Genomic DNA, 24,880 nt, shown 5'->3' with positions numbered 1-24,880 from the left:
GAATGTGGGCAAAAGGAGAGACAAAAATCAAGCAGATTTGTTTTTTTTTTTCATGCATGGCTTCTCCCACCGTATGGATTTTCCGTGTCTTGTTAGTGCAATTACGTTTGTTTGGAGATGGGGGGATAGAGGCGAAATGCGATGAGATGCTCTCCATGCGAGTGTCTTTAAACACGGGGCTTGAGGGAAGGGGAGGAAGGGCATGCGAGCGCTTCTTCGGCGGGGGGGGGGGGAGAGGAGTTGCCGCAGCTCATCGGGTAATCACGCGTTAACGCACCTCAGAGAGGCGAGAGGCTGTCAGGCACCACCGGGTGCGTGATCTCTGTTTCTCAGAGCGGCTCAATTTCCCCCAGGTCGCCGAGCGCTTAATTGCCTCACTGCACTTTTCCCACACAAAAATATGTCTGGTCTTTTGAGCTTTCGTGTCACACGGTTTTTAAATTGCAACAAGCACTGGAACTGGAACACGGACCTCATTTGCTTCAGTCTCTCCAATTTGTGTTTGAACATGTTTTCATGCATACTGTTAATTTGTACAGCTCAATCTCCCAATATTCCTAAAAAAAAACACCTTTTTAGCAAGAATTTTGCATGGAAATGATTGGTTTCCACTGTGGAACAGGCTGAAAGGGATGAAAACCAGAACAGCTGAGACTGTGTGTCACAGACTGGGCATCTCATGCAGACAGATGCTGCAAACTTACTTTTGCAACGCCGATTTGCTCCTTCCGGAACTTCTCCAGCGGCGTGATCAAGACATCATCTGCATTCTGTATCTGCAATCATAAAAAAAAAAAAAAAAAACATTTATTTAATGTCTTCTTGTCCAGGCTGGTCAACTGAGAACTCTCTTTATCTAAAGTGGGTAGATAATTCAAGGCATTACATAGCCAAGCAGGGCGGGTGGGCGACTGCTTGACCAGATGCAGAGACGTTTTTTGCTGGGAATTTGACCAGGACACTGGTCTTTTGAAAAGTGGCATGAGATCTATAATGACCAGTGAGTCAGGGCCTCAGTATAATGCCTCGTCCAAATTCCATTTGGCACACTCTACTGCACAGCACCCCCATCCCTGCGCTCGGATACTGGAGTACTATTTCAGTCCATGGGGAAGAGTGCCCCCTACTGACCTACTAACACCTCCAACGGCAACTTAATTTCCACAAAACATTTTTCATCAAAGTACAACCCAATCCCAGACCTGCTTAGTCTCAGCACTGTGACATAAGGAAAGAATAGGGTGCTACGGCTGCTGGAAAAAGGTTATATACTTTCAATTTATGAGAACAACAAAAAGCATCCTCCTACTACTGAAAGTAAATAAATCCTGCAGTTTTTTTATTCCTTGGATTCATAGAATCATGTTTGATGATGTAATTACCAAAGAACTTCAGAACAGAATAATAGACCTAATGACAATACATGGCTTGACAGATGGTTAACTTGAATGTTCAAATCTAACAGGAATTGTTACGATATATCTATATAAAATAACAATGTGACTGCTTATAGGATTAGCCTATATGATATTATTTTTAAAAAGATTTTAAAAACATTAGTTCATCGTCTCTCGATGGATACATGTGGAAAAATCCCACAATCCCATGGTTCGCTGATTTTACCGTCATATGGATTATATTTGAGCAGAGCTAGAATTTAGTTGTGAACTGCTTTTAGATCATTTTTAAAAATATTTATGACACACACTTATGTTTACTTACAAATTTCCAGATGTAATTACAGCTGAACAACATTATTTATTACAACCCTACAGTCAGCCTGCTCCAAACATTTGTACTGAAAATATTTCATTCGCATTGTCTGTTGGGTGTCACCAGAAAGATTGACACAATGTTAGAAATACAATGAGTGCAGTAACTGGTACTATGGGGAAATCAGTGAGAAGGCTATACCCCCATGATACTCTGCATAACAGAACAAATTATGTCATCCTTCATGAAGCTAATTGGCCATCTTGTCTAGAAGAAATATATCTCACGGTGACAGAGAAAATTTCAAACTCAAGATGGAGAGGAACACACCTTTGAGCACAAACCGGAGATAATAACATTCCTATGTAACCAATACACTTGATGTGTATGCAACGTAAAAACGGACAACAATGATAATACCTCTGGAGAATTTATAAGTAAGTAAAGTATATTCTATTGACTGTTAACTGCTTTTTAACTAGGCTACTGTAGCTACCTTGCAAATGCCACATTTTAAAATGAATGTTAGCTAGGCCTATACATCATCTACCAATATACAATTAATTGGTTTATTGTATATACAGTAACCCATTAAAAACACTTACCCGAATCCATTAAAAAATATAACAGACACTTTCATTTATTTATAATTCATCGTAAAGAACAAATGACTGAATCAACACCTAGGCCTATGTGTTTCTTTGAGCTAGAATATACTGTATGTGTTTACACGTATGTGTATACATGTCTCTCTCTATACTTAATTATTGAATGGCTCATAAATGAATTAATATGCATTATTATTACTCAGAATAAACACAGTACAAAAAAAATCTCAACAAAAAAATGAGTTACAGGTTACAACAAACAATATTGGCCATCTTAGCACACAAATTCATTTAAATGAAGTGTCTGTATATTTACGACTTAAATATTGATTGTACAAATACACACTGTAGATAGACAGATAAATAGATGGTAGAACATTTTTCTAGCAGCATATACCATTCTCATTTACAAACATATTAAAAAAAAAAAAATCAAGAAACATACAATCCTTTACACTAGAGAAGGGGGGATGAATAAATACATACAGACAAAAAAGACTAATATTTAGGCCTATTGAATAAATATTTAATCTTACAAACCTATCCAGACCCATTGATGTTTGCCCCATTGATGTACTGTATGTGTGTGGGTCAGATCAAGCTTAGCTGAATAAGTAAAATAGTATTATTTATTTCACAATGTAAAATAATTATTAAAAATCTTATTTGTAAACAAAATTTTTCTGAACAAAATAATAATAATAATAATAATAATAATAATAATAATAATAATAATAATAATTTATTCATGATGTGTTTTTCATACACCCAAAGCACTGGATGCAGGAAATTGTTCAAACATGCAGTGTAGTCATTTTCACAATGTTAAATTTAACACAGCTGAATTGCAGATTATTTCCACTACGAATGATTGCCATTTGACACTTTCAATGTGACACAAAGCTTGAATGATCACATACTCTTTAGATGGTAAGATGAAAAAGCACAGGGCTTACTTGTATGAAATAATTTAGGAAACACCGGGGAGCATAGCTTTGGAATAGAGCTGGTCTCATTTGCGTGAGCTAAGATAGCCAAAAAAGCTTGTTGTAACTTAACCTCATATTGATATCAGTACATTAAATGGCAGACCAAGATTTTGCAAGTTTTAATGAATGACTTTGCTTTGAATGTGAAAGACATTACTTCGTATGCATGAGTAACTTGGCATTTTTGTACCTTGAAAATGTTTTTTGTTGAGATTTTCTATACTGGCTGAACATATCTGCAGGCTATGTGCTAATGGCTAGTGGGTCCCCATTCTCAGCCTCCCGCCGATAGTGGGATGATAAATTCCTCATCAGGTACAGCAGTAAGAGGCCAGTAAAAATTTAAAAGCGGTTCATTACTTTCTGACAGGCCTCTCCTTCCGTGAAATCAGATGCTCGGTCTGTCTCTGTCTCCCTCTGTCTGTCTGTCTGTCTGTCTGTCTGTCTGTCTGTCTGTCTGTCTGTCTGTCTGTCTGTCTGTCTGTCTGTCTGTCTGTCTGTCTGTCTGTCTCTCTCTCTCTCTCTCTCTCTCTCTCTCTCTCTTTCTCTCTGTTTCTGTCTCAAGGGCGTTCTAGATAATGAGATGCCGTAACACAATAATGTGCAGGGAACTTATGAAATATTTGAGCACATCATAGGACTTATGCTCCATAGCTAACAAAATATTGTCTTAAATATTGTCCCTGCATTAATGAGGGTCATGAAGTTTCACTCTCCCATTAAAAGTGCAAGACCTTGAAACCACAGCACTAGTTTTCACCGCAGCAGGGCTAAACAGTCTCCAAATGTAACAACTCTGACTGTGTATCCACTATTGTGCCCTAAAACAAAACCAGCAATTACCTGTGAGCTTGTTCCGAGAAAAAAAAACATTGTAGGATACAGGCCTTTTTTAAAAAATGGTGTTGAAAAAATTGTCTTTTCTTTTCAAGTCTTATATCTGCAATACATCATTGCTTTCTTTCAAAATGATGTAAGAGAAATGGCAAGCTGGCACAAAGCAGACCTGATAACAGCCAGACTCCTCTGCCACAGAAACACTTCACTTTATTAAGAATCCCATCACTATACAGCTTTGTACATAACTGCACCATGACACAATAGCATTGCTCAATGAAATCCAAAAATGCATATTTTGAATAAATTAAAAAGCTAGACAGGGGAACAGAAAGTATCTCCAAGGATGCCTGGAGTTGAACAGGACACAGGCAGTATAGCTGACAGTCACAACAGGCTGACCTACGTTAAAATCGACAGGGAGGCCAATATATTCCTTTGGTTAGCAGGAACAATTTTTTTCTCATTACTATTTTCAAAAACAATAACTCTTATATTCTTGATGTACAAATGATTGGCATACCAATCTTGAAGTGGTTTCAAACCAGGTATTGAGATGTGACAGTGTTTTACCAAAGAAAGACTTGATTGCCAGTTGATTGGGGTCAAAGTGTCAATTTTACTTGGACTCCAGTCAGCAGTTCTAACTGGTTTCACTATGACAGTGCAAAAAACTAGCACGCTAGCAACTGCCCAACTCAGCTCAAGATTTAGGCCTGAATACGCAACTGAAATGAATCATTCCTTCTGAACAATAGCCAAGTTATTTCAATGCAGTATCAAACATCTGTTATGAATAACCAAAGTCTGGACAACGCCAACACGGCACCAGGGTCTGCTCTTGGAGCCTGCAATGAAGTTTCTAAAAAAGAAAAATATAACAGTGGACCTCAATATCATTGCTCACAAGCTGCCAAGGCCTATATCATAGGTTTAAAGTAAAAACTCCAGCCAAAAATCATTATACAATGTGTTGGGGTGCTCATTTTAAGCATAATTCATCCATTTCATTTCTAATACTACATATAGGCCTAATACCTTAGGTCACAGCAAAGAAAAGAAACAGGCCCAAACCACGATGTCACCAGGGTATAATGCATCCCTTTCCACACAGTAAAGAATTGGTTTAGGAAAATTTAGTGGAGGCTGCAGTTCAGCTAAGACTAAACTCCAAACCTTCAGCTCTTAAATATTGTGATTGTGACTGCACCAGGTCTGCATCAAGCTAGAACTGAGGGCCAAGCCTGCCTGTGCTTGATATCTTTATGGCCTGACCCAAACCAGGCAGACAAGCTCGAGCCAAATTTGAAGCCCAAATCCGATAGAGCCCGATCACAGAAATAAGCCAAAAATAGCAAACAGCACAATAAAAAGGAAAAAGCAAAAAGCTGTTAGTGAATGTGCTTTAAGGTCCTTGTAATCAGACACCTTTGAATCTTTGCAATGACACAAAGTTTCCAGTTCTTGTAGTGTCCCATTATGCTCTGTAGTGACTTCCTATAAGTATCAGTTTTTACAGTTTCAATAGAGCCACTGCAAACCACCATAACTGGTCTAATATTATTTCCGAAGCGTAGGGTAGAGAATCCACATACACAATATGATTATGTTACAACATCACTTCAGATGGTCTTTCACAAATACGGAGAAAAAAAGATTTTGCTTTTGACAAAATCAACCACACAATTTATACATATTAAAATATTTTTCTTAGCTGGGGCATTTTCCTTAAGGCCTAGGATAATGCTGGGTTAGTTCAGTTCATGACTCTGTTGCAGACCTGGGTCAAATACATATTAAAAGTATTTTAATTATTTTTAAATACTTAAGAAAAATTTGATATACAGTCTTTACATATACTAAGTATTTAAATTACAAAATGCATTTGAAAATACATTTAAGGAGCATTTGCATGTATTTGCAGTTACTTTAAATGATCTTAAACATTTAAAATACTGAATTTTCAAAAACAAAGTGTTAGATTTGATAGAATTATATGAAAATACTTTCACAACAAAGGTGGTGCAACATGCGCAATTGTACCAAGCTGCTGAAACACACTGGATATGCAGGAACCTATCAGCTCTGAAAGTTGACCATTTTGTCTAATTAGAGGACAGCATTTTGATGAGAATATATCAAGTGACAACTGACGGCCGCAGTCCAATGGAGCTGATTTCTGCTGTTAATTGGTAGTGAATATGCACGCTGAATTTTATTTTATCAGTGTCTAACCTTACAAAATGTAAAAGATGAAACTGTACATATGGCTGTTGAATGTTCTGACAACAGAAAAAAGAGGAAATACAGTAAAAGGCCTCTAACTTTAAAAAGATTGCATGGATACAAATAAACTGGCAAATAGCTTATCAAGAAGTCTGAGTTTGCCATCCCCCCATGCAAAGACATGTACGAGCATTTAGGCTACTGTCTCTTAGAGGCAGCGCATGCGTTGTTTAAAATCACCAGCGTAGGCTACCCTTGCCCATAATCCAAATTCAACTCCTAGCCCCTAGTAGTTCCCCTGGAGTGTCCTCAGTATAATAACTCGCTGACATCACATCAAGGGCCACTCAGAAAGATTGTACAAAGGACTCTGGGATACCCCCTTCAGTATGAAGCCTACATTGTTGCTGGCTCAGTCATTTCTGTTATCTATCATAAAAATTTCAAAATATTTGAAAATTGTATTTGCATTTTAATGTATATTTAAAATGCTCTAAATACTATTTGAAATAATCGTTGGTTTCCCAGGAAAGTATTTATATAAAGCAATGTATTTTTTAAATACTATTTGGGAAAGTATTTGTTTTTCCATGAAAAGAATTTAAATAAATCAAACACAAAGTATTTAATGTGTAAATATATTTTAAAATACTTCAAATACGTATTTAACTTCATTTTCAAACACAATACATATTTGTATTTGACCCAGGGCTGCTCGATTGCAAGACCTGGGTTTGAAAAGGGTGGGTCCGGAGTCTTGGGGGGGGGGGGGGGGGGGGGGGGGGGGATTGTGTCCCATATGATTCAGAAACCAGAACTGACTGCTTTTAATTAGGGGGAGGGGTGAGCACCATGGACCGGTTCTAATCAGCCCAAAAATACATCTGAATGACGTCAATCCTCCTTGCTAAATCTCACATGAGCATAGCTACGAACATAAATGCATTAATTAGGCTTCGGAAAATATGCCCAGTGAGCATGTTCATCTGTTCATGTGCTTCAAAGGCTAGTGCCAATTTTAGCACAAATGGTTTACCTGCCATATTACAGTAATGCTTGAGCCCATAAATCTATGGCTTCCCCACCAGCGGTTACAACAGCAGCCAGTTACAACAAAAATCCAGAGGAAGTGCTCTTATTTACTATGAAATAATATAGCTATAATTAGCAACGATCTGCTGTGAGCCACCCAGATTATAAAAACACACAATTATATACGCAGCAACCTTTTATATACTTTCCCATGAGCGCAAGTGCTGGCATTTGTTCTCACTGGAGAATTACCAGAAATAAGTTCCACATGCCTCTGTCAAGCTCCAGCATCCTCTAGCCAGATTCAGTTCAGGCAGTGAAACAGTGAAGGCCCGACTCTGTAGCAAGCTGAGAAGACTTCACACAGTGTAATTACATGCTTCTAATGATGTTTTGGTGTGCGAGGTCTGGGTCTTACAGGCCCTACTACTTCTTTCCTATTACTTGCCCTATTACAGATTTTTCCACCATACATGGCATTTAACAGTACCCCATTACGGGAAGCATAACCAAATCAAAACGGGCGCATAAACAGTTTTACTTAATACTTTCTATTCAACAGTTTTGTTTTGAAAAAGGAAAAAAATAGCAACTTTGAAGCCAGATTGAATTCAGTGAAGCAGAGAAGGTTAAGGTCTTTTATGGCTCAATTATAAATTTAACAGTCCATGTGTGTATAAAAAAAAAAATTAAAAAAAAAAAACAATTTGAGAGACTTCAAAACCTAATTTAAAATCTGGTTACTACACCGAACTACTTAGCTCAAGAAGGGCACAAATCATGGTTTAAAAAGACCCACAGCACCTCTGGAACTGCAAAATAAGAGTGGTTTCTGCTTGCCCCTTCCTCAGTGTGCAGACAGGGGCTGATTCCAAGCAACCCCCTCAGTAATCCTGCAGGAATCTCCACAGACTCTCCCAGACTGATCCTATCCGCTATGTGGGAAAAAGTTTCCCTTCCAAAGAATTCAGGAAGCTGCTGGCCGGCTGCCTAAAATGACATACGCGCAGCATACTTCAGGAAAGGTCAATTCGTGACAGGGGGAGCGGCAGGGTGGCCAAAGCCACGGGCACGGATGCCTGTTAGAAAGCGCGTCACTGCCGTGCGTTAGCCACCAGATCCCACAGGGACTACTCCTGTCATGGTGAGGGAGGGAATCTCAAATCCAGCAAAGTCACAGTTAGCCCTGCAGGCTACAGTGTGTGTGTGCGTGTGGGGGGGGGGGGGTGGGTTAGATAGAGGCACTACGCAATGGTTGACCTATAAATAAAATGGGGTCTTGGCAGTCTTTATTTTGATTCAAGTATTTGTCATCCCTTGGCAAAGTTCTCAAGTACATTAACAAATCTCAGACCAAAAGCTCCACTGAGATCTCTTATGAGACATTATACACAGTCAGCCTGCATATTGCCCATGGTTCCTTTTGTTGTTTGCTCCCCGTTTTATTTTATATTCACACTGTAATTAAAGCAACAAAGCCCTGTCAGATTTATTTCCCTCCATAGATGGGAATGCTGAAATGAATTAAAAACTTGAACGAAATTTTAAAAAAGCATGGTTATTTTAATCACCCATTACTCTGGGTTCATGTAATTGAGGTGCAATAATTCAAAAATAGTTGCTTGTTTCCTCCAAATATGAAATCCACAAATGGTGATATAAGGTTAAAAAGTTTGATATTGTCCATGGCATGCATTGGCATCCTGACTAACCTGCACCAGCCAGGTCTTAATTATGTTTAATCAGTTTGACTGTATCTTAGGGACACTTAACTCGGTTATTCACACTTTGTCCCCACTTGAAACTGTCTGCACGCAGCCGGATCTTTAGATGTGAAAGTCATCGGTGTGACAGGAAAGTGCCTGCCCTCCCCGGACTCTGACACACTCTTTGTTAGGATGCCCATGACCAGTTAGCCTCTCGTTTCCTCTGGTTTGAGCATCCAGAACAAACTTTCCCTCCTGTGTTTCATACTCATAGCTAACAAGGTACAAGCAGCAAGAATAGCAAAATTCAATGGGTGTATTTTTAAGATCGTAAAACACTTGACAATACATGGGAAAATGTACAAATTATTGCTCAGATACCGCAACATAGTTTTAAAAATGGTGCACTGTGGAAGTCCACATTCCAGTATATTCAGTTTCCGCAAGGTCAACACCCAAGTGACGAGAATCATCAGTAACCTAAGCATCTAAAGTTAGCCATATGGATTTCATTAATAAAATCCAGTGTATATAACAGTACATCTAGTACTTTTACAGGAGGAAAGAATTCCCACATTACTTGAGCTTTACAGCAAGATATTAGAATTGCATAAGGTGCCTGGAGTAGGTTTCAGTCAGGAACATAAAAATGAAGGTGAGTGTCTGGCTGGCGAGACCAAGGATTTATTGACTCACTTTATAACAGTCAATGGATTGCAGTGTGCTTTGAGCACCATTAAAAATTATAATTAACACAAATTAAGTTACAACTAACATTATATATAACTGATATAACTTTATACAACTGACTCAAATTACACTGACACTTCTATTAAAATGTAAACAAGCACTTAAAATTTCAATGTGACATACATGGGATAGAATGCAGAGCTGAGAGTGGTACAAACACTACATTCAAGACTTGGTCAGGACGTGCCAGTACCACTACAGGCCCACTCAAACGTTTCCTCTGAGGAAGTTATTCAGTCAGAAAGTAAAACACAGGAAAGGGAAGCACGTTCTAGGCCGACGCAGCATCAAAGCCGGGAGGGGGAGTTACAGCGAGGACGTAAAACCCCATCACCGTGACAAACACGCCAGTGGCGGCAGCCTGGTCCCGCTCGTAAAGGCCACGCGCGCCAGACAGCATGCCACACGGACACACGCAACGGCTCTGACTCCCCACCCTTTTATGCTAATGAGAGGAACGGGAGCTTTTACCGCGGCGCTTCTCCAAAACGGAGACGGGCTTGGAGGCCCGCCAAGCCGACAAGGATAAAACCGCTCACAGGGCCCCCGTAAAATCAGTTTTATTTATTCCTGATTTTGCATTTTTGGTTTTATCTCTAATGATTTTGGATTTCCTGACCATCAAATAAGCAAACATTTACTTTTCTTTGTGGTTTTCTTTTTTCATTCAGTTGTATTGAACTTTTATTCTGAAGTAAAAATCCCATGCTGCTCACATCTGTGACGTGAACCTGGAAAGCTGTTAAACAGAGCTTCCTCTGTGGAAGAGAAGGGTGCAGGAGGGAGAGGGGGAGGGGCTTACATATGAGTTGGTGTATTTTTTCAATCTGTGATCATAGTTCCTAATTAGTGGGAAAGAGAGAGCCCTGCCAGAGTTTCAAAAACTATTTAAATGACCATGATCTGATAAATCACAACCAAATTACTTGGCAGCAATCACAGCAGGCATTTGCTTCAACGCTGCTATAGCATGACTGCCAGAAGCAGGCAGATGTTAGGCTCAGTTGACAGCAGAGAGTTGAGATCAATATGTCGATTGTGTCATTACATTTCGTATTTCAGAATATCATAATCTGTACCCCTTCAAATTCTAATGAAACAAATTTCAACAAAACACATAAATATTTTCAAGATTTACTGAATTCCCCACTAATCACTGGATTCAGTGTTAATTACTGAAGTATGTCCAGATTCTCTGCATTATGGAAACCATAGGGCCAAACATCATGCCCAATAACAGGGCCTCAGGCTCTCTGGAACCAACCGGAAATGAGGTAGACATTGCTTTTCCAGTGGTTTTCCATTACAGATAACTGCATAAACCAGCCAATATTTCACAAGATTAAAAAAAACGTGTTCCATAATGGCAAGCTGTCTCCAGGAGATTCTGTAATGTCTGCCTGATTGCAGGAGACTTTAGGAATTGCTGAGAGAGCTGGGCTGTCTGACCCTGACACAGCCTGAAGCGGGAAGGCTTCCAAGCGTTCTGCCATTGACAAAGAAAGCTTCCCCAACTCACGTTCTCCACCATCTCTAAAAGGTCATGGTTTCTGACTGAGCACTGTGTCTATCTGAATTTTTATTGTATCAGCCAGAGTCATATCAAGTGGCACATTTTTCCACACCCACTGGCTTTGTGCACTGATCTAAACAGACCCCGCTTCATGAATCTGTGTTACTGTCAGTTCTGCCACTTAAGTTCCTAGGGCTGGTGCATCCTTCATTATTTATGTATTTATGGGGGAAGGGGACTATTACAGCCACTGAGGTCTTCTGGATTGCTTCTGTGTTTTGCAACACATTTAACAGCTCCAAGAAAATGGTTAATACAGAACCGCTATAAAAAATAAAATATTTTCTCTGAAACTCTTTCCCTGTTAAAATATTTACAATAACGCAGGAATACAAATGCTACAAAAGATTGGCAATCAGTCTATTTGGCACACAGACCGAAGATTCTCCTGCAGACAAAAAATTGGATCTCAGAAACACTGTGGTCCTTTGGACACGTGGCCTCTCGTTTCCAAACCCCACTGTTGCCCAAGGAAGTGAAGGCTAACTAAGGCCAGTGAAAGCAAAGGGGACAAAGACCCGGAGCCCAGCCAGTATAAATGAGCGTGTCTGCAAAAAGAGACCCAAAGGTTTAATCTAACTCTAATGTTTCTCTTCTCCTCCAGGCCCTCCATTCATTCAGCCTGTCACTCAGAGGATTATGTCGAGCACTGATTAAAGGTAGAGGCTGGGGCTGCACTTTATTAAAATGGACAACTAAAGATGGATAAAGCACAATAAAAAAAGAAAATGATGTCGTCAAAAAAACACAAGATTCTTCTTTTTCTCTCGGTAACCCAGGAAGTACGAAACTCAATGGCACTCTTGGGAGACAGCCCTGAGGGGAACCTGAGGGAGCACGGTGTCATTGCAAGAGTAGCGCCCCCTAGCCATGCCTGGCCATCACTGTGGCTAGCGCAGGAGAGAAACAGATGACTGCTCACTTCCTCAACGCCGCACACACACACACACAAGCACAAGCGCACACACCCACACACACACACATGCGCACACACACCCACACACACACACACGCACACACACCCACACACATGCGCACACACACCCACACACGCACACACACACATGCATACGCACACACACACCCACACACGCACATGCACACACATGCATGGACAATGGACATGCACACACACACGTACACACACAAGTGCACACACACGCACACACACACATGGACATGCGCACACACAAGCGCATACACACACACGGCTCATGAATATGGAATATGGAGTATATGAATGCTTTTGGACTGTGATTATACCCAACACCAGTTCAAAGGGAGCTAATTGACACCAGTGGGTCTGGGCCTCTCAATCTCACAGGGCTGTGTGCTCAGCCTCGACTCTGCAAGAAGGCTGCACTCTGCTGAACAAGGTCACTGACCGCCATGGTAAATTCATTAGTTATCAGCCCAAGGGAAATGTTATCACTGCTGCAATAGCGCCGATATTAGAGGAACCATTATTCTATCAGAAAGTCTGTGGATTGCTGAAATTCCTTAATTTGCATTCCACATAGACTGCTACGGGAGAATTCAGCATACAGGCTATGAGCTGCAAGCAGGGTACACATTTTCAGAGTTTTTTTTTTTTTTTCTCCAAACCAATTTCTGTTCCAGTGATGAGGCAAGCTGATATTAAAATAGGGAGAAAACAAGACTGTTCTCCATGGCTGGCTCACTGTTATTTTGCAGCAATTGAAAATGGTGTGTGAGAAACAGTTTGCACAAATTTGCTGAAAGAATCCTGTCAGGTCCTTTTCCAGGTAATGATTCACTTGTCGATTTTCAGTAATGGACTAACTGTGCTCACTGTGGTGTGATACACATACACATAAAAATGTCATACCAACACAGACATACATTCAAACACACATGTATGCACAAGCGTGCTTGAACACACAAACACACATACACACACGTATGCACAAACATGCACACACGGGTATGCACAAACATACACACACAAGCACACACACACATACACACAGATGCATGCATGTATACACACATAACCACACACACACACACACACACACACCCCACCATACATACAGATGTGCACATGCACAGATCCACACACTTGCACACACACTCGTACACACGCAACACACACACACACACTCACACACATGAACATGCAGACACAACACACACACATGCACACACACCCTGCTCTGTATTTGGAGAGCTGGGTCAGGTCGGGGAGTGTGAGGGGTGAAATGCTGACCGAGCTCCATGTCCTTGCTGCGGGTCAGGATTCCAAATTTAACATTCTCACGGAAACTACAGCTCAGAATGCACTTAAAAAAAAAAAACTCTCTTCTAATATGAGGCAGAGAAGAGTCCTTTTTGAAAAAAGCACCATAGTTATGCTGGGTACGTGCTTTCCGTCATACAGCCTGAAAAAGGCACAACTATGCCAAGACTAGCACACGATTCAAGGGGAGCTAATTCACATCACGCTCAAAATTCCAACAACTAGAGTACAACAGTATCCCATAGGACCTAAACAGAATAAGCTGAATTCAGCCCATTTTCAACATGTCACCTTGAAGTGCATTCCTTCAGTGTAGCGCAGCCTAACTTAATCTGAGTCAACACGGCACCCACTTTCCTCCCAGATCCGTTTTGATGACAAAAATTGTACAGTAATTATCCACCGAAAAACCAGACAGTCTAGCACAAGGCAAGAAGCACATTAGGTTTGTCACTTCAAGCAGTTGTACTTATTTTAGAATTCTACTCATTACTGATTTCAATATGCATAACAGGAGCACAGAATTGTAGGTTTAACATTAGGACTGATGTAGTGAACTCACGCAAGTGACTTATTTCATGAAAAAAAAAAGAATTAAAAAATAAATAAAACTTACCAGTCGTCTTCTTTCTTCTTCGACTGTATTCAACAGCTGGGAAAACTCCTTGAAAGACTGAGCTGCAAGAAAAAGAAAGTCATTCAGTCAATACATTTATTATGAGCATAAAAAGGAATCATTTAGGATCGCTCGCAAAACGTGCACACATCTTTCAGACGAGAAATGAATAAACAACGTAGCAGGGCTTGTGGGAGCTTTCATAATAAAACAGGGTAATATTTTTAACAATCAATGATTCAGTTTACAAAATGGGCAAATCTATGCTTTCTTTCATCTATACATCTAGAGTACTTTGCATCATTTTGCCTTATTTATGAAATATTTTGCTGGTCGGCGCAATATAAATAAAGTTTTATCATTATCGTGGAATGACCGGTTCGAGGGCCGTGACTGTGAGAGTCACTCAGGAAAAGAGGGTGTGTGCAAGTGTCACCTGTTTGAGAGGGAAAAGGAACTAGGGAAAGTAGGGATGGAGGAGTCTGGGGCTGGTATCGGCATATGAAAATGAAATATGCCTCTTCATTGTCCGTCACGCTATACCCTCTGGTTTGTAAATTATGAATCGCGCAGCGGCCTCGCATAGCCCAGATCCCGACACTGGTGGTCCACTTAGGGCCTCGGAACATTAGAAAAACAGACACAAGAAAGGGATTTTGGGAAGAAAGCCTTCTGTTGAGCAAGTCGACAGACAATAAAATAAGTATTTTTCTGGAGACTGAAGAGTGAGAGGCGTTTCCTGTACTGTGGAAACTAAGGGAAAGAGACTTAAATATGTAGCCTATTTCACACACACAATTTATGGCTTTTCTGTGTCTACACATAACATTCATTATTAAAGACACTCTATAATGTACATGATACTCAATAAGATATGTATTTTGTAGACACTGATACTCCAGATACTGAATTGGACAACACATAGTCTAACGCAACTGAAGAAAGTATCGTAACAAGCTTTCAGTTACTCAGGATCACACACCTTCACATCCTTCTGATTTGCTCTATCCGGTGTGCTGACTCCAAAGGTGGAAAGTGCAGGGGTTAGGGTTAGGGTTAGTCCTGCCATGCATTTATTTCACCCATGAACTTGGCCAGCTGATTTCATTAATGAGTTGTACCTCCTGGCAGAGGAATTGTGTTCATTAGCAAACTCAGGTGATTGGAAAAAAATACTGTGGAGGACTTTTACTTTCTGAACCCAGACTTTCCACCTTTGGCTGACTCAAGAGAAGCCCGCTATGGGCAACAACAGCATATTCCCTAACTGTATTCCGCACACAACCAGCTATCTGAGTCAGTCGGCTGTTGACTGAGCAGCTCTCATGGGTTGGGGGAGCGTTTTGCAAATGGAAATGCAAATACTCCAACAAAATAATTCCTGTCTTACCGCACCAATATCAATTCTGTTAAAACCTGACGGCTGTCAGGTGAATACACCGACTTGATAGGCACTGCACACAGCTTCTTTTCCTCTTTTCTTCAGCATTAAAACTGCAGTAATAACCGAGACAAAATTCATTTCAAAGATGAATAAACTGCATCAACTGAATACTGGCTGATTATACATATGTATTTAGTGTTATATTAATATATTATACTATATCGACATATTAAATTAACATTATAAATTTGCATTGTTTATGAGAACCAGTTGGGAAAAGGTTACAAAGGATGTGCGTGAAGCTTCATTGGAGCATCATGTTAATATTCTAGACACTAGCAACATGTTCCCAACAAACTAATATTCTTTGTGACTCATCCCAGACACAATTCACATAAAAGTATGTCAGACCAAATACTAGGCTTAATTTTCTCAAAATTGAAATGCTTTCTTGCAAGAACGGTGAATTTAGCATCAAACATTCCACGTTGCTCCTGACTATCCCCTGCATGACAGAGGATTTTCATCGGTTTGCCAAAACTGTCAGTCATGGCTGTTTTGATGAGTTTTGCTGATGTTATTTCGCCTACTTCAGGAAACTGTACCGAATAGCACTGAGGTAAGTAATATGCACTTCAATTGAAAAAAGCATTGGACATGCACACAGACAAATTTATTCCCACAGGACAAATACTGAACACACAGGAATGTCATATGCTAAAAAGCACACATACAAGAATACACACACTCACAATGACACACACACACACTCACTCCACTGACAGGGATAAGGGCTTTGAGTCTCGGTTCCTGCTCCAAATTAGGGGATCAGATAAGAGCTCTGCTTCCTTGGCCAGCCTCAGCCTCCAGGAAAGCTGGCACTTAGCAGAGTACCAAACCGGCCACCGTGCCAAAGAGATTATCGACCATTAAGCTAGGCATCGTCACAAAGACACTGCCTGGAATGCTTTGTGTGTTTGCGCTTTAAACATTTTACAGCCACAGCTACTACGCGGCCACTCTGGTGAATGTGCAGGCAAGAAGGTCACTGACCAAACGCTGGCCCTCCTTTATCAAGAACACAAACGTTTACAGAATGTTTGATAAGCGGCGATTAGGAAAACAATTCAGTCAAACACTAGCTCAAGGCTAAGAGAAGTCAAATGCTACTCTGATACTGAGGGGAAAAAACATATATAAACGATTCATCCCGCTGCTTTCCTAAAGTTCTTGTCAAGAAAATGCTATTTACAGTTGAGATGCAGGGCAGATATCTAATGCTGGGAAGCAGATGAGGTCAAGCAAACAAATACTGGAACAGACGCCTGTCCAGAAGTCCTTTCACAGGCTCAGATTTCAAAAATTCAGGAAGGCTACCGTACGTGAATGCCATGGAGGGTAGTTGCCTAGTGACCTTGTGAAACTCCCATAACATTCTGCTGCCCGGCCCGCCCGGTCTTCTGCCATCACATCCGTGCGCTTTTTGGATTCATTCGGAGATAAGACACGGGCTGTTCTGAACATTTGAGGCGAGAAAATACAAAGGTAAAAAAGAAAACTATAAGAGGTTGGGTAAAGTCTTCAGCAGTTGGGTTGGGACGGCACTCTTACTATACATGGCTGGGAGATTCAAAGGGGGACCGTACCTCAAAGAATGAAGCAGCACGAAGGCTGCTGCCCAGATGCAACCGGGTCACTCAGAAATCTGTATTGCTAGCTATTCACACCTATCTGACTAGCTATACATACCTAAGTATTCCACACATTAATTACATGACAGTAAATTACGATCACTTGGCAGATGTTCTTATCCAGAGTTACTGCAAATACAGACCAACACAGTAACTTTCAGTAATACAAAAATGTGGTATTACCAAGAAGCCCATTCATTATCACTAAATGCAATATTAACCTAACAAACAACAATTTGTGTTGTAACAAAAGATCATTATCCAAAGGGAAATCAAAGAAAAGAAAGAGACAAATCATTCCATCATTAGGTGGCCAGAACAGGCAGGAGACATGACCTGGAAGTGCAGGCACGCGGGGGTGACAGATGCCCAGAGGTAGAAGATTGAACAGGTTTGGCAGGTGTGTTGGGTCTGATGGTCTTTGGAAGATACAGCGGACCTGTCCCTGCAGCTGTACCTTTAGTTGAATGTGATGCAGGCTGAGGCAAGTAGCCAGTGGAGGGAGATGAGAAGGGGAATGACATGGCTGAGTCTGGGGAGGTTGCAGATCAATTGAGCAGTAGCATTCGGAATGAGCTGCAGAGATCGGATGGCAGAGGCAGGGGAGCAGCAAAGAGAGACTTCCAATAGTCCAGACAGGAGTTGACCAGCACCTGGGTTGCACAGTAGCCCAGAGAGGCTATCCATGAGACTAGTTTGTCATTTGTATTAATTTATGATAGTCATTATGCAACTTTGCCATGGCTATTTACTCAAGTATGGAGCGGTCATGGTTACCTCAAGTGCTTGTATCTAGCTCCAGTTCAACATTCTAATCTTATTTGATCAAATTTTTCATCAATAAAGAACACTATTATTGTATTGCTTTATACATTGTATTCCATATTTAGCTAAAGTGTTTTGCTACTAGTTCTATATGCTTGCCTTTGTTATGATGCCATGTAATTGTGTAAATCCAATTGTAATAAGTTGCTGTTGTTATTCATTTGTATTATTTATAGAACCGCATACCTCCTTATAAAAAGTCTGTTCTGAACAAAGTTGCCTAAGTTCTTGCCAGACACACCTGCAGCGATTCAACACCCCTTGGGCAACACTCTTGCTCACTAACCCATAAATATAATCCCTATCACCCATTATGCGGTGCCTGGAAAAAGTAATTCTGGAAATCCAAAGCAGAGCAGCGCAAGAGATCATCAGGCTCTTTTTTCTTTTGATCAGAGATTTTTCAGAGCAGGTATGTGCCAGAGATCTGAGGATCAATAACATCCTGGGCTTAGTTTTCTTTTAGCTCTGAAGCTAGTGCTTTGATGCATTTGCTATTTCAACAAAGTATAAATTAAATAATGTCTGTAGAAAGACTGAGAGTCAAGCCATTCTTGTGGGGAGTGCTAGACCTCTATGTATATGCTATTTAAATACAGATTCTACACATAATACATCTACAGAGTTATACCGTTATTTGGCCAACTGCATGACCACAATCTAAATGTCGACAAAAGGAAGCTGCGGGTTAATCTTATTTTTCAGTTAATGCTGGAAAAATCCATTCTAAATGAATGTAAATGAACTGACGACTACGTACAGTATAACCCGCTATTTTTTCCCCAATCTGAAAAGGGCCATTTCAAATCAGAAGATTTGGTAAATGGTAAATGGACTGCATTTATATAGCGCTTTTATCCAAAGCGCTTTACAATTGATGCCTCTCATTCGCCAGAGCAGTTAGGAGTTAGGGGTTAGGTGTCTTGCTCAAGGACACTTCAACATGCCCAGGGCGGGGTTTGAGGGGCGGGGTTTGAACCGGCAACCCTCCGACTGCCAGACAATCGGTCTTACCTCCTGAGCTATGTCGCCCCGTGGCGAATACAACAGCATTTACATTGTTAAAGGCAGTAATGTTTTTTTTTAACCAAATAATGGGTCATGCCGGCTTATATTCCCCAATCAAAAGGCATGTCTCAGCGGAATAAATGACTATGATTGGCTCAAACCAGTGAGTCCACAAGACTGAACCAAAGGCAGTGACGTCACAAGAATACCCCTTCTCTTCAAGAAGAAAGTCAAAAACCACAAAACAAGAATCAAATCAGAAAGAAAAAAAATCTCTTCAAGCAGAAAGTGGTTATTTCTGTGCCACAGTTTACAGTTACGGTCATGTTCCCACAGAGGATGGGGACAGCTGCTTCTATCCAGCCCAAGCCAATTGCATCCAGCCAGGCAGCAAAACGCACAACAACTTTTGCTATTTGGATTAGCTTCATTCTTGACTGTGGGCCAGAGGCCATGAAGCCTCATTCCAAATGAGTGCGCACTCTACAGTAATGTGGCGCGCTTGAATGTTCCACAGGCTCAACGGGCCTCTCCTGCACAAAACACAAAGCAGCTTCTGTCTCTGGTAGACACCCGAGAATGAACTGTTTGGCTGAGTGGCAGTGGGGAGGGCTGGAGGGTGTGTGTGTGTGGGGGGGAGGGAGTGGTGACCGCGTTGCAGGTCCGATTGTTCTCCAGTACAGATGGAGCATGATTCAGTCTGCAGCTGTGTATAGGGTGGAGATGTGGAAGAAAGACAGCAGATTTAGGGAGGTAGGAGGAGTGTTACGTTCGCGTGTGAGATGCGGGCGTGCGTTTTTTTCCCCTCTTTCGTTCTGCTCTCTCTCTCGGTTGCTGTCATTTCCGCAGGAGTCCGTGTGCCGCCCTTCGTTATTCCCATTGGTCATCCCCGCTGTCAATCATCAGAATTCTCCCACTCACCCCCCCCCCCCCCCATCCGCCAATCAGCTCCCTCCTCCAATCACGCCTCAGCTCTCAATTTAAAATATCCCCATTTTGTTCCTGCAGGACCCTTCCGTTTCCTCATTTGTGCTGTGTGTTTGGGCAAATTCTAGATTGTGTGTGTTATTTGAGAGAGTTGTGTGTTGTCTAAAATTTCGTCCTCCCTGGTTCACTTCAGAGACCAGTGTTAGGTAAGTTCCGGGGGCCCCTATACACGTGTTGACACGTAGGGTAAGGGCTCTGTCTAAGCACATTAGTTTAGTGGTGGTGTCGCCCCCTGTATTTATGACTGCTGGTCGCAGTTAGGTTAGTTAGACAGGTTTTGTTTCCTGTATTGTTATTTGGTTAGTTATATTACAAATTTGTAGTTAGGGTATTGTGTTTGTTATTTTCGGCACCACTCCTTTTTTTTTTTACTGGTCTCGGTTGTGTGTCTTGGCGTGTTTTATGTTTGTAAATGTGTGTAAATACTTGTAAATAGCCCTACCACCATCACAGTAAAATCCCTTTCACCGTAGTCCGCCTTGTGTGTCTCTCATTGTTCTCACAAGAAGGCTTATATATTTAGTTACATTTCCTGGTGCCAAACATCATTTTAAATATTGCACCCTTAACCCCTAGAAGGGTCGTAACAAGGAGAAACTGACTTACGGGTCTCTCCCATCATTCACACTGCTGCTTTTGTAATTCTGCAGTGCTTTGGGTTGAGATGTTCTGACTTGGCAGACTTTCGCTTGTTTTGTTTTTTTATTTTAAATGGAAGATTTCACAGAGGTAATAAATTCAAATTCCATCAGTTACGCAGTGATAATCAATTCCATTTCAATTCAGTCACTTCAGGAAATTAAGCAAAATATTCACATTTTGGACATTGCCAGGAAAGAATTTCCCAGGAGATGTGTTTTGATAGGGGGAAAGCTCTCACCAATGTTGATCTCATCGTCCGTCTCTGCGTCCCCAATGCACTCAAACTGGAACTCCTGGAGCGACTGAGAGAACTTCTGCACTGCCGCAGAGAGGTCTGAGGAAGGAGAAAGAGAAGCCTCGCATTACAAACACAGGCTGTGTCAGTTATGCCGCCAAAATCACTTTTGTGATCATTTACTCGCAGGCTAGATTTCCATCCTTCTGAACATACATATATAGCAATAAACTGTAAACATATGGACCTTTTTGAAAATATGATGAATATATTTCAGAGCAGTGTCTTTTTGAGAAAAAAAGGTAATGCCTGAAAATTCCAATACATATTGACTTTCATATCTTCAAAAGATATATTATATTAATGTTTTCAGTATATTTCATTTCATTAACTGTGAGTTTAAGGCTGTCAATAATATGTGCAAAAATCTAAGAAGGATTTGCCATGTGCTCCAAGGCTGCATTTGCCTTCATAGGTTTCAAACAGGGATGCTCTGTGCTGCATCTGGATACCTACATCACAAAAAATTCCAAGTGTAGCCTAACCAAGTGCAATGAGGCTTTAACAAGTTTGAGGCTGTTAACCACTGTATGCAATACCAAAAGTATCTCTTTCCTTCTTAAGTAAAATAAAAGGAGGTAAAAGAAGTTCTTGAGTGGCAAAATGTGGTGAGTCCCACACCACGATAATGTCACTGTTCAACTAGGCCTTTCTGGCCAGACATTCCCCAGCTCTCAAGCCTGCACCTTCCAAGGCCTGCACCTCTTCATTACATATTTACTCAATTTAATTATGGCTGAACTAAAAAACGCCATATATTCTTATGGGAGTTATTAATGCTCTATTAAGCCTTAATGGATGCACCACACTGAAAAGTGCAACCTAACCCTGATTTAAATAAAAACTGATAGTCCCAGACAGCAGGAAGTCCTGAGAGGAAAGATGGGAGGCTGAGCACTTAATTAAGATCAAATAAGTCAAGCTGTGATTCATCACCATGACAACCATAACTCCCTCACAGGCTGCAACCTGACAGTTGTGCTCAAATCTGTGAATACAAAACAGATGTCGTTTTACACTGCGGTCACACATAGGATGACCACAACATAAAAAATGGTTATGGCCTAGGCTTTCTGTTATGTGGTCCTCTTGACCTTGCAGAGCATCACCCATCTCTCATTTTTCACATCCATCCATTATATACAATGCTCTCAAAATAGAATAGCTGTATTAACACTTTTTGTAAGATAGGTCAAAGAAAGCTATTCAAATAGCCCAGTCTATGATTTACAGAAATAAATGAATACATGCATCCTAGAGCAGGTCAACCCAAGAAGACAAATTACTAAAATCTATGAAATATGAAAGAAATGCTAATGAGGTGATAAAGCTACTTTTCAAAAGGAATCACAATGCAGTCACAAAGTCACTAGTAAACAGTGTAAATAACTGTTGATTTATCCAGCAGAATTTCAGTCATATCATTAAAACAAATAAGAACAAACTTTACAAATGTAGTATGTTTTATACAATTCACCAATGTATTGTTACCAATGAGGAAAAACATTTTAGTATTTTAAAAGGCATTTCTATAAGCCAAATAAGAGCAAAGAGAATAACCTTTCCATTAAAAGTTAATTCTATTTTAATCAATAAAACAAAAAATTTGAGCTTATTTGTATTCTACTGTGCCAAGTAGAAGTAAAAAAATAATTCCAATCTTAAAATGTCGTGCCCAAGGTCTTATGACATTTCTGCACATTTATAGGTGGAAAAAACCTTAGCAAATTGTGTGATTAGTGCATGGACATGGAATTTGTCTTAACTTTGTTTCAACATTTTAAACAATTAAAATCTCAGTCAAAAAATGTAGACCTAGGCTTAGGGTTTTATCATTTAATTTTACATGACATATGTTGTGGATATGAGCAATATAAAGTTCAAGTGTTATGAATGCTGCCACTACATAATTATTGGACTTGTTAGCTTGCAGTCGCAAAGATATCAACAGATTATTTGCACTCAAGTCTTGGCTGCTAAGCTTGATTCTATCTTTGCTCCAGCCCCGGATCCCTAAAATACACAAAGTGTCATAGAGGGCTTTCATTATCACAGCCCCTATGTACTTGACAAGATTTAAATTTCAAGTGTTGCTGAGGGCAACTGAATAAATGTATGATGAACAAAAAGCTACATCCACTTATATAAGTTATAGACGTCTATACAGAAAAAAACTCAAGTATAAAATCAGACCAGGATACTTAAAAAAATATATATGCAATTTGATCAGAATTACTTTTCTAAGGATTCAATTTTGGATTCCTTCAAATGGGGGCAGCACAGTGACACAGTCGGTAGCACTTTTTCCTCACAGCAAGAAGGAGCTTAGTTCGAATCTCAGCCGGGGCTTGTGTGGAGTTTTCACGTTCTCCCCGTGTCTGCGTGGGTTTCCTCTGGGTGCTCCGGTTACCTCCCACAGTCCAAAGACATGCAGATTAGTAGAGTTACAGTAATCTCTAGGATTGAGTGTGAGTGAATGGTGTGTGTGCCCCCTGCAATGGACTGACAAATTGTCCAGGGTACATTCCTGCCTCTCGCCCAATGCATGCTGTGATAGGCTCCAGCACCTCCTGTGATGCATGAACCCTTCAAGTGTATACACAGACAGACACAAACATATCTCTTGGCGGTTCATCAAAAATCCATGATGACGATGGTGGTGTGGGGTAAGTGATGTTTGTGCTGGTGGCATTTCTTGTGGCAGTGGAGGCCAATGGGGGAGCCGCACACTGTTGCAAATGGGACAGTGGAACGGATGGAGGATGGGTTCCTGCAGCATGGGTCGTTTAGTGCGTTGCTCGGCTCTCTTCTCCATGGTGATGTTGTGGATCTGCTGGCCAGCTCTGGAGACAACAGCTTGACAGGTGGGCCTGTTAAGAACAGTGGTCTGTAGTTCAGCAGGTTTGACTCCACTCTGCTTCAGCAGGACTTTGCTGTAATCCCTGTAGCACTTCTTTTGCCTGCCAGCAGATCGCTTTGCGTTACTTAACTGGCCATCAAGGATACAGCACGGTAGATTGTTCTCAGGCATCCTGACTACATAACCAAGCCAGCGGAGGTGGCATTTAGCAAGGCGAGCCTCGACGCAGAGAGTTGGCAATGTGGAGGATGTCACTGTGGGGGACACGTCAGTGCTATGTATAACGTAATCCAGCGAGTTACAGAAGGATTCCTTGGTGTCAGTAGAGGAGTCCAAGGTGGTAGCATATGCACAGATAAGGGTCGCAAAGCATCCCTAAGCCAGTGTAATGAGCCAGTTTATAAGACACTCACTGATGCCAGTTGGAAATTCTGGTATGCAGTGCAGTCAGGTGAGTTTAATGGAAAAGCCCACCTCAAGAAGCTGGTGGGTATCAGGTACACCTTGCTAGAAAAAGACTCTCCAACTTCAGTTAGGAAACCGGATCCATGGAGGCATGTTTCACTGAAGGCTGCAATGTCTGTGTTGTACGTACACAGTCTGTGGGCAGTTCTTCTGTGTGGCCAGTCAAAACTCTCTAAATCAAGAAATGCGTAAACATTCCAGGATGCAATGAGTAGAGGCAGTATCTTCTTTTTATGAGTGTCAACCGCAGCTATGGTGAGGTGCCCCGAGAGAAACAGGCTTTGTTTGGACCACCTTTTCTAGGTCCTTCCCCGGCAGGGGTGAACAGTGTGGGGCTGCTCAGACGCGGAGGAGGCTGCTGAAAAGACACACTGTTCCCATCCTATGTCTCAACGACCATTATTCAACCGCTG

The 24,880-nt window shown here is 41.0% G+C and overlaps 1 protein-coding gene across 2 annotated transcripts in view; it reads right to left on the bottom strand.

Moving 5' to 3' along the window:
• Positions 1-24,880, bottom strand: part of LOC118235587 (rho GTPase-activating protein 42-like) — a 92,808-nt gene that overhangs the window by 50,033 nt on the left and 17,895 nt on the right. For both annotated transcript variants that reach the window (XM_035433070.1, XM_035433071.1), the window contains exons 2-4: positions 21,086-21,181; positions 14,311-14,372; positions 705-776 (exon numbers count right to left, since the gene is read on the bottom strand). In XM_035433070.1, the coding sequence (XP_035288961.1) occupies positions 705-776; positions 14,311-14,372; positions 21,086-21,181 (230 nt within the window). The remainder of the gene's footprint in view (positions 1-704; positions 777-14,310; positions 14,373-21,085; positions 21,182-24,880) is intronic.

Source organism: Anguilla anguilla, chromosome 9 (genome assembly GCF_013347855.1).
Source record: "Anguilla anguilla isolate fAngAng1 chromosome 9, fAngAng1.pri, whole genome shotgun sequence".
Lineage (NCBI taxonomy): Eukaryota > Metazoa > Chordata > Actinopteri > Anguilliformes > Anguillidae > Anguilla > Anguilla anguilla.
Note: the sequence above shows the minus strand (reverse complement) of the source record. Positions and strands in the feature narration are given on the sequence as shown.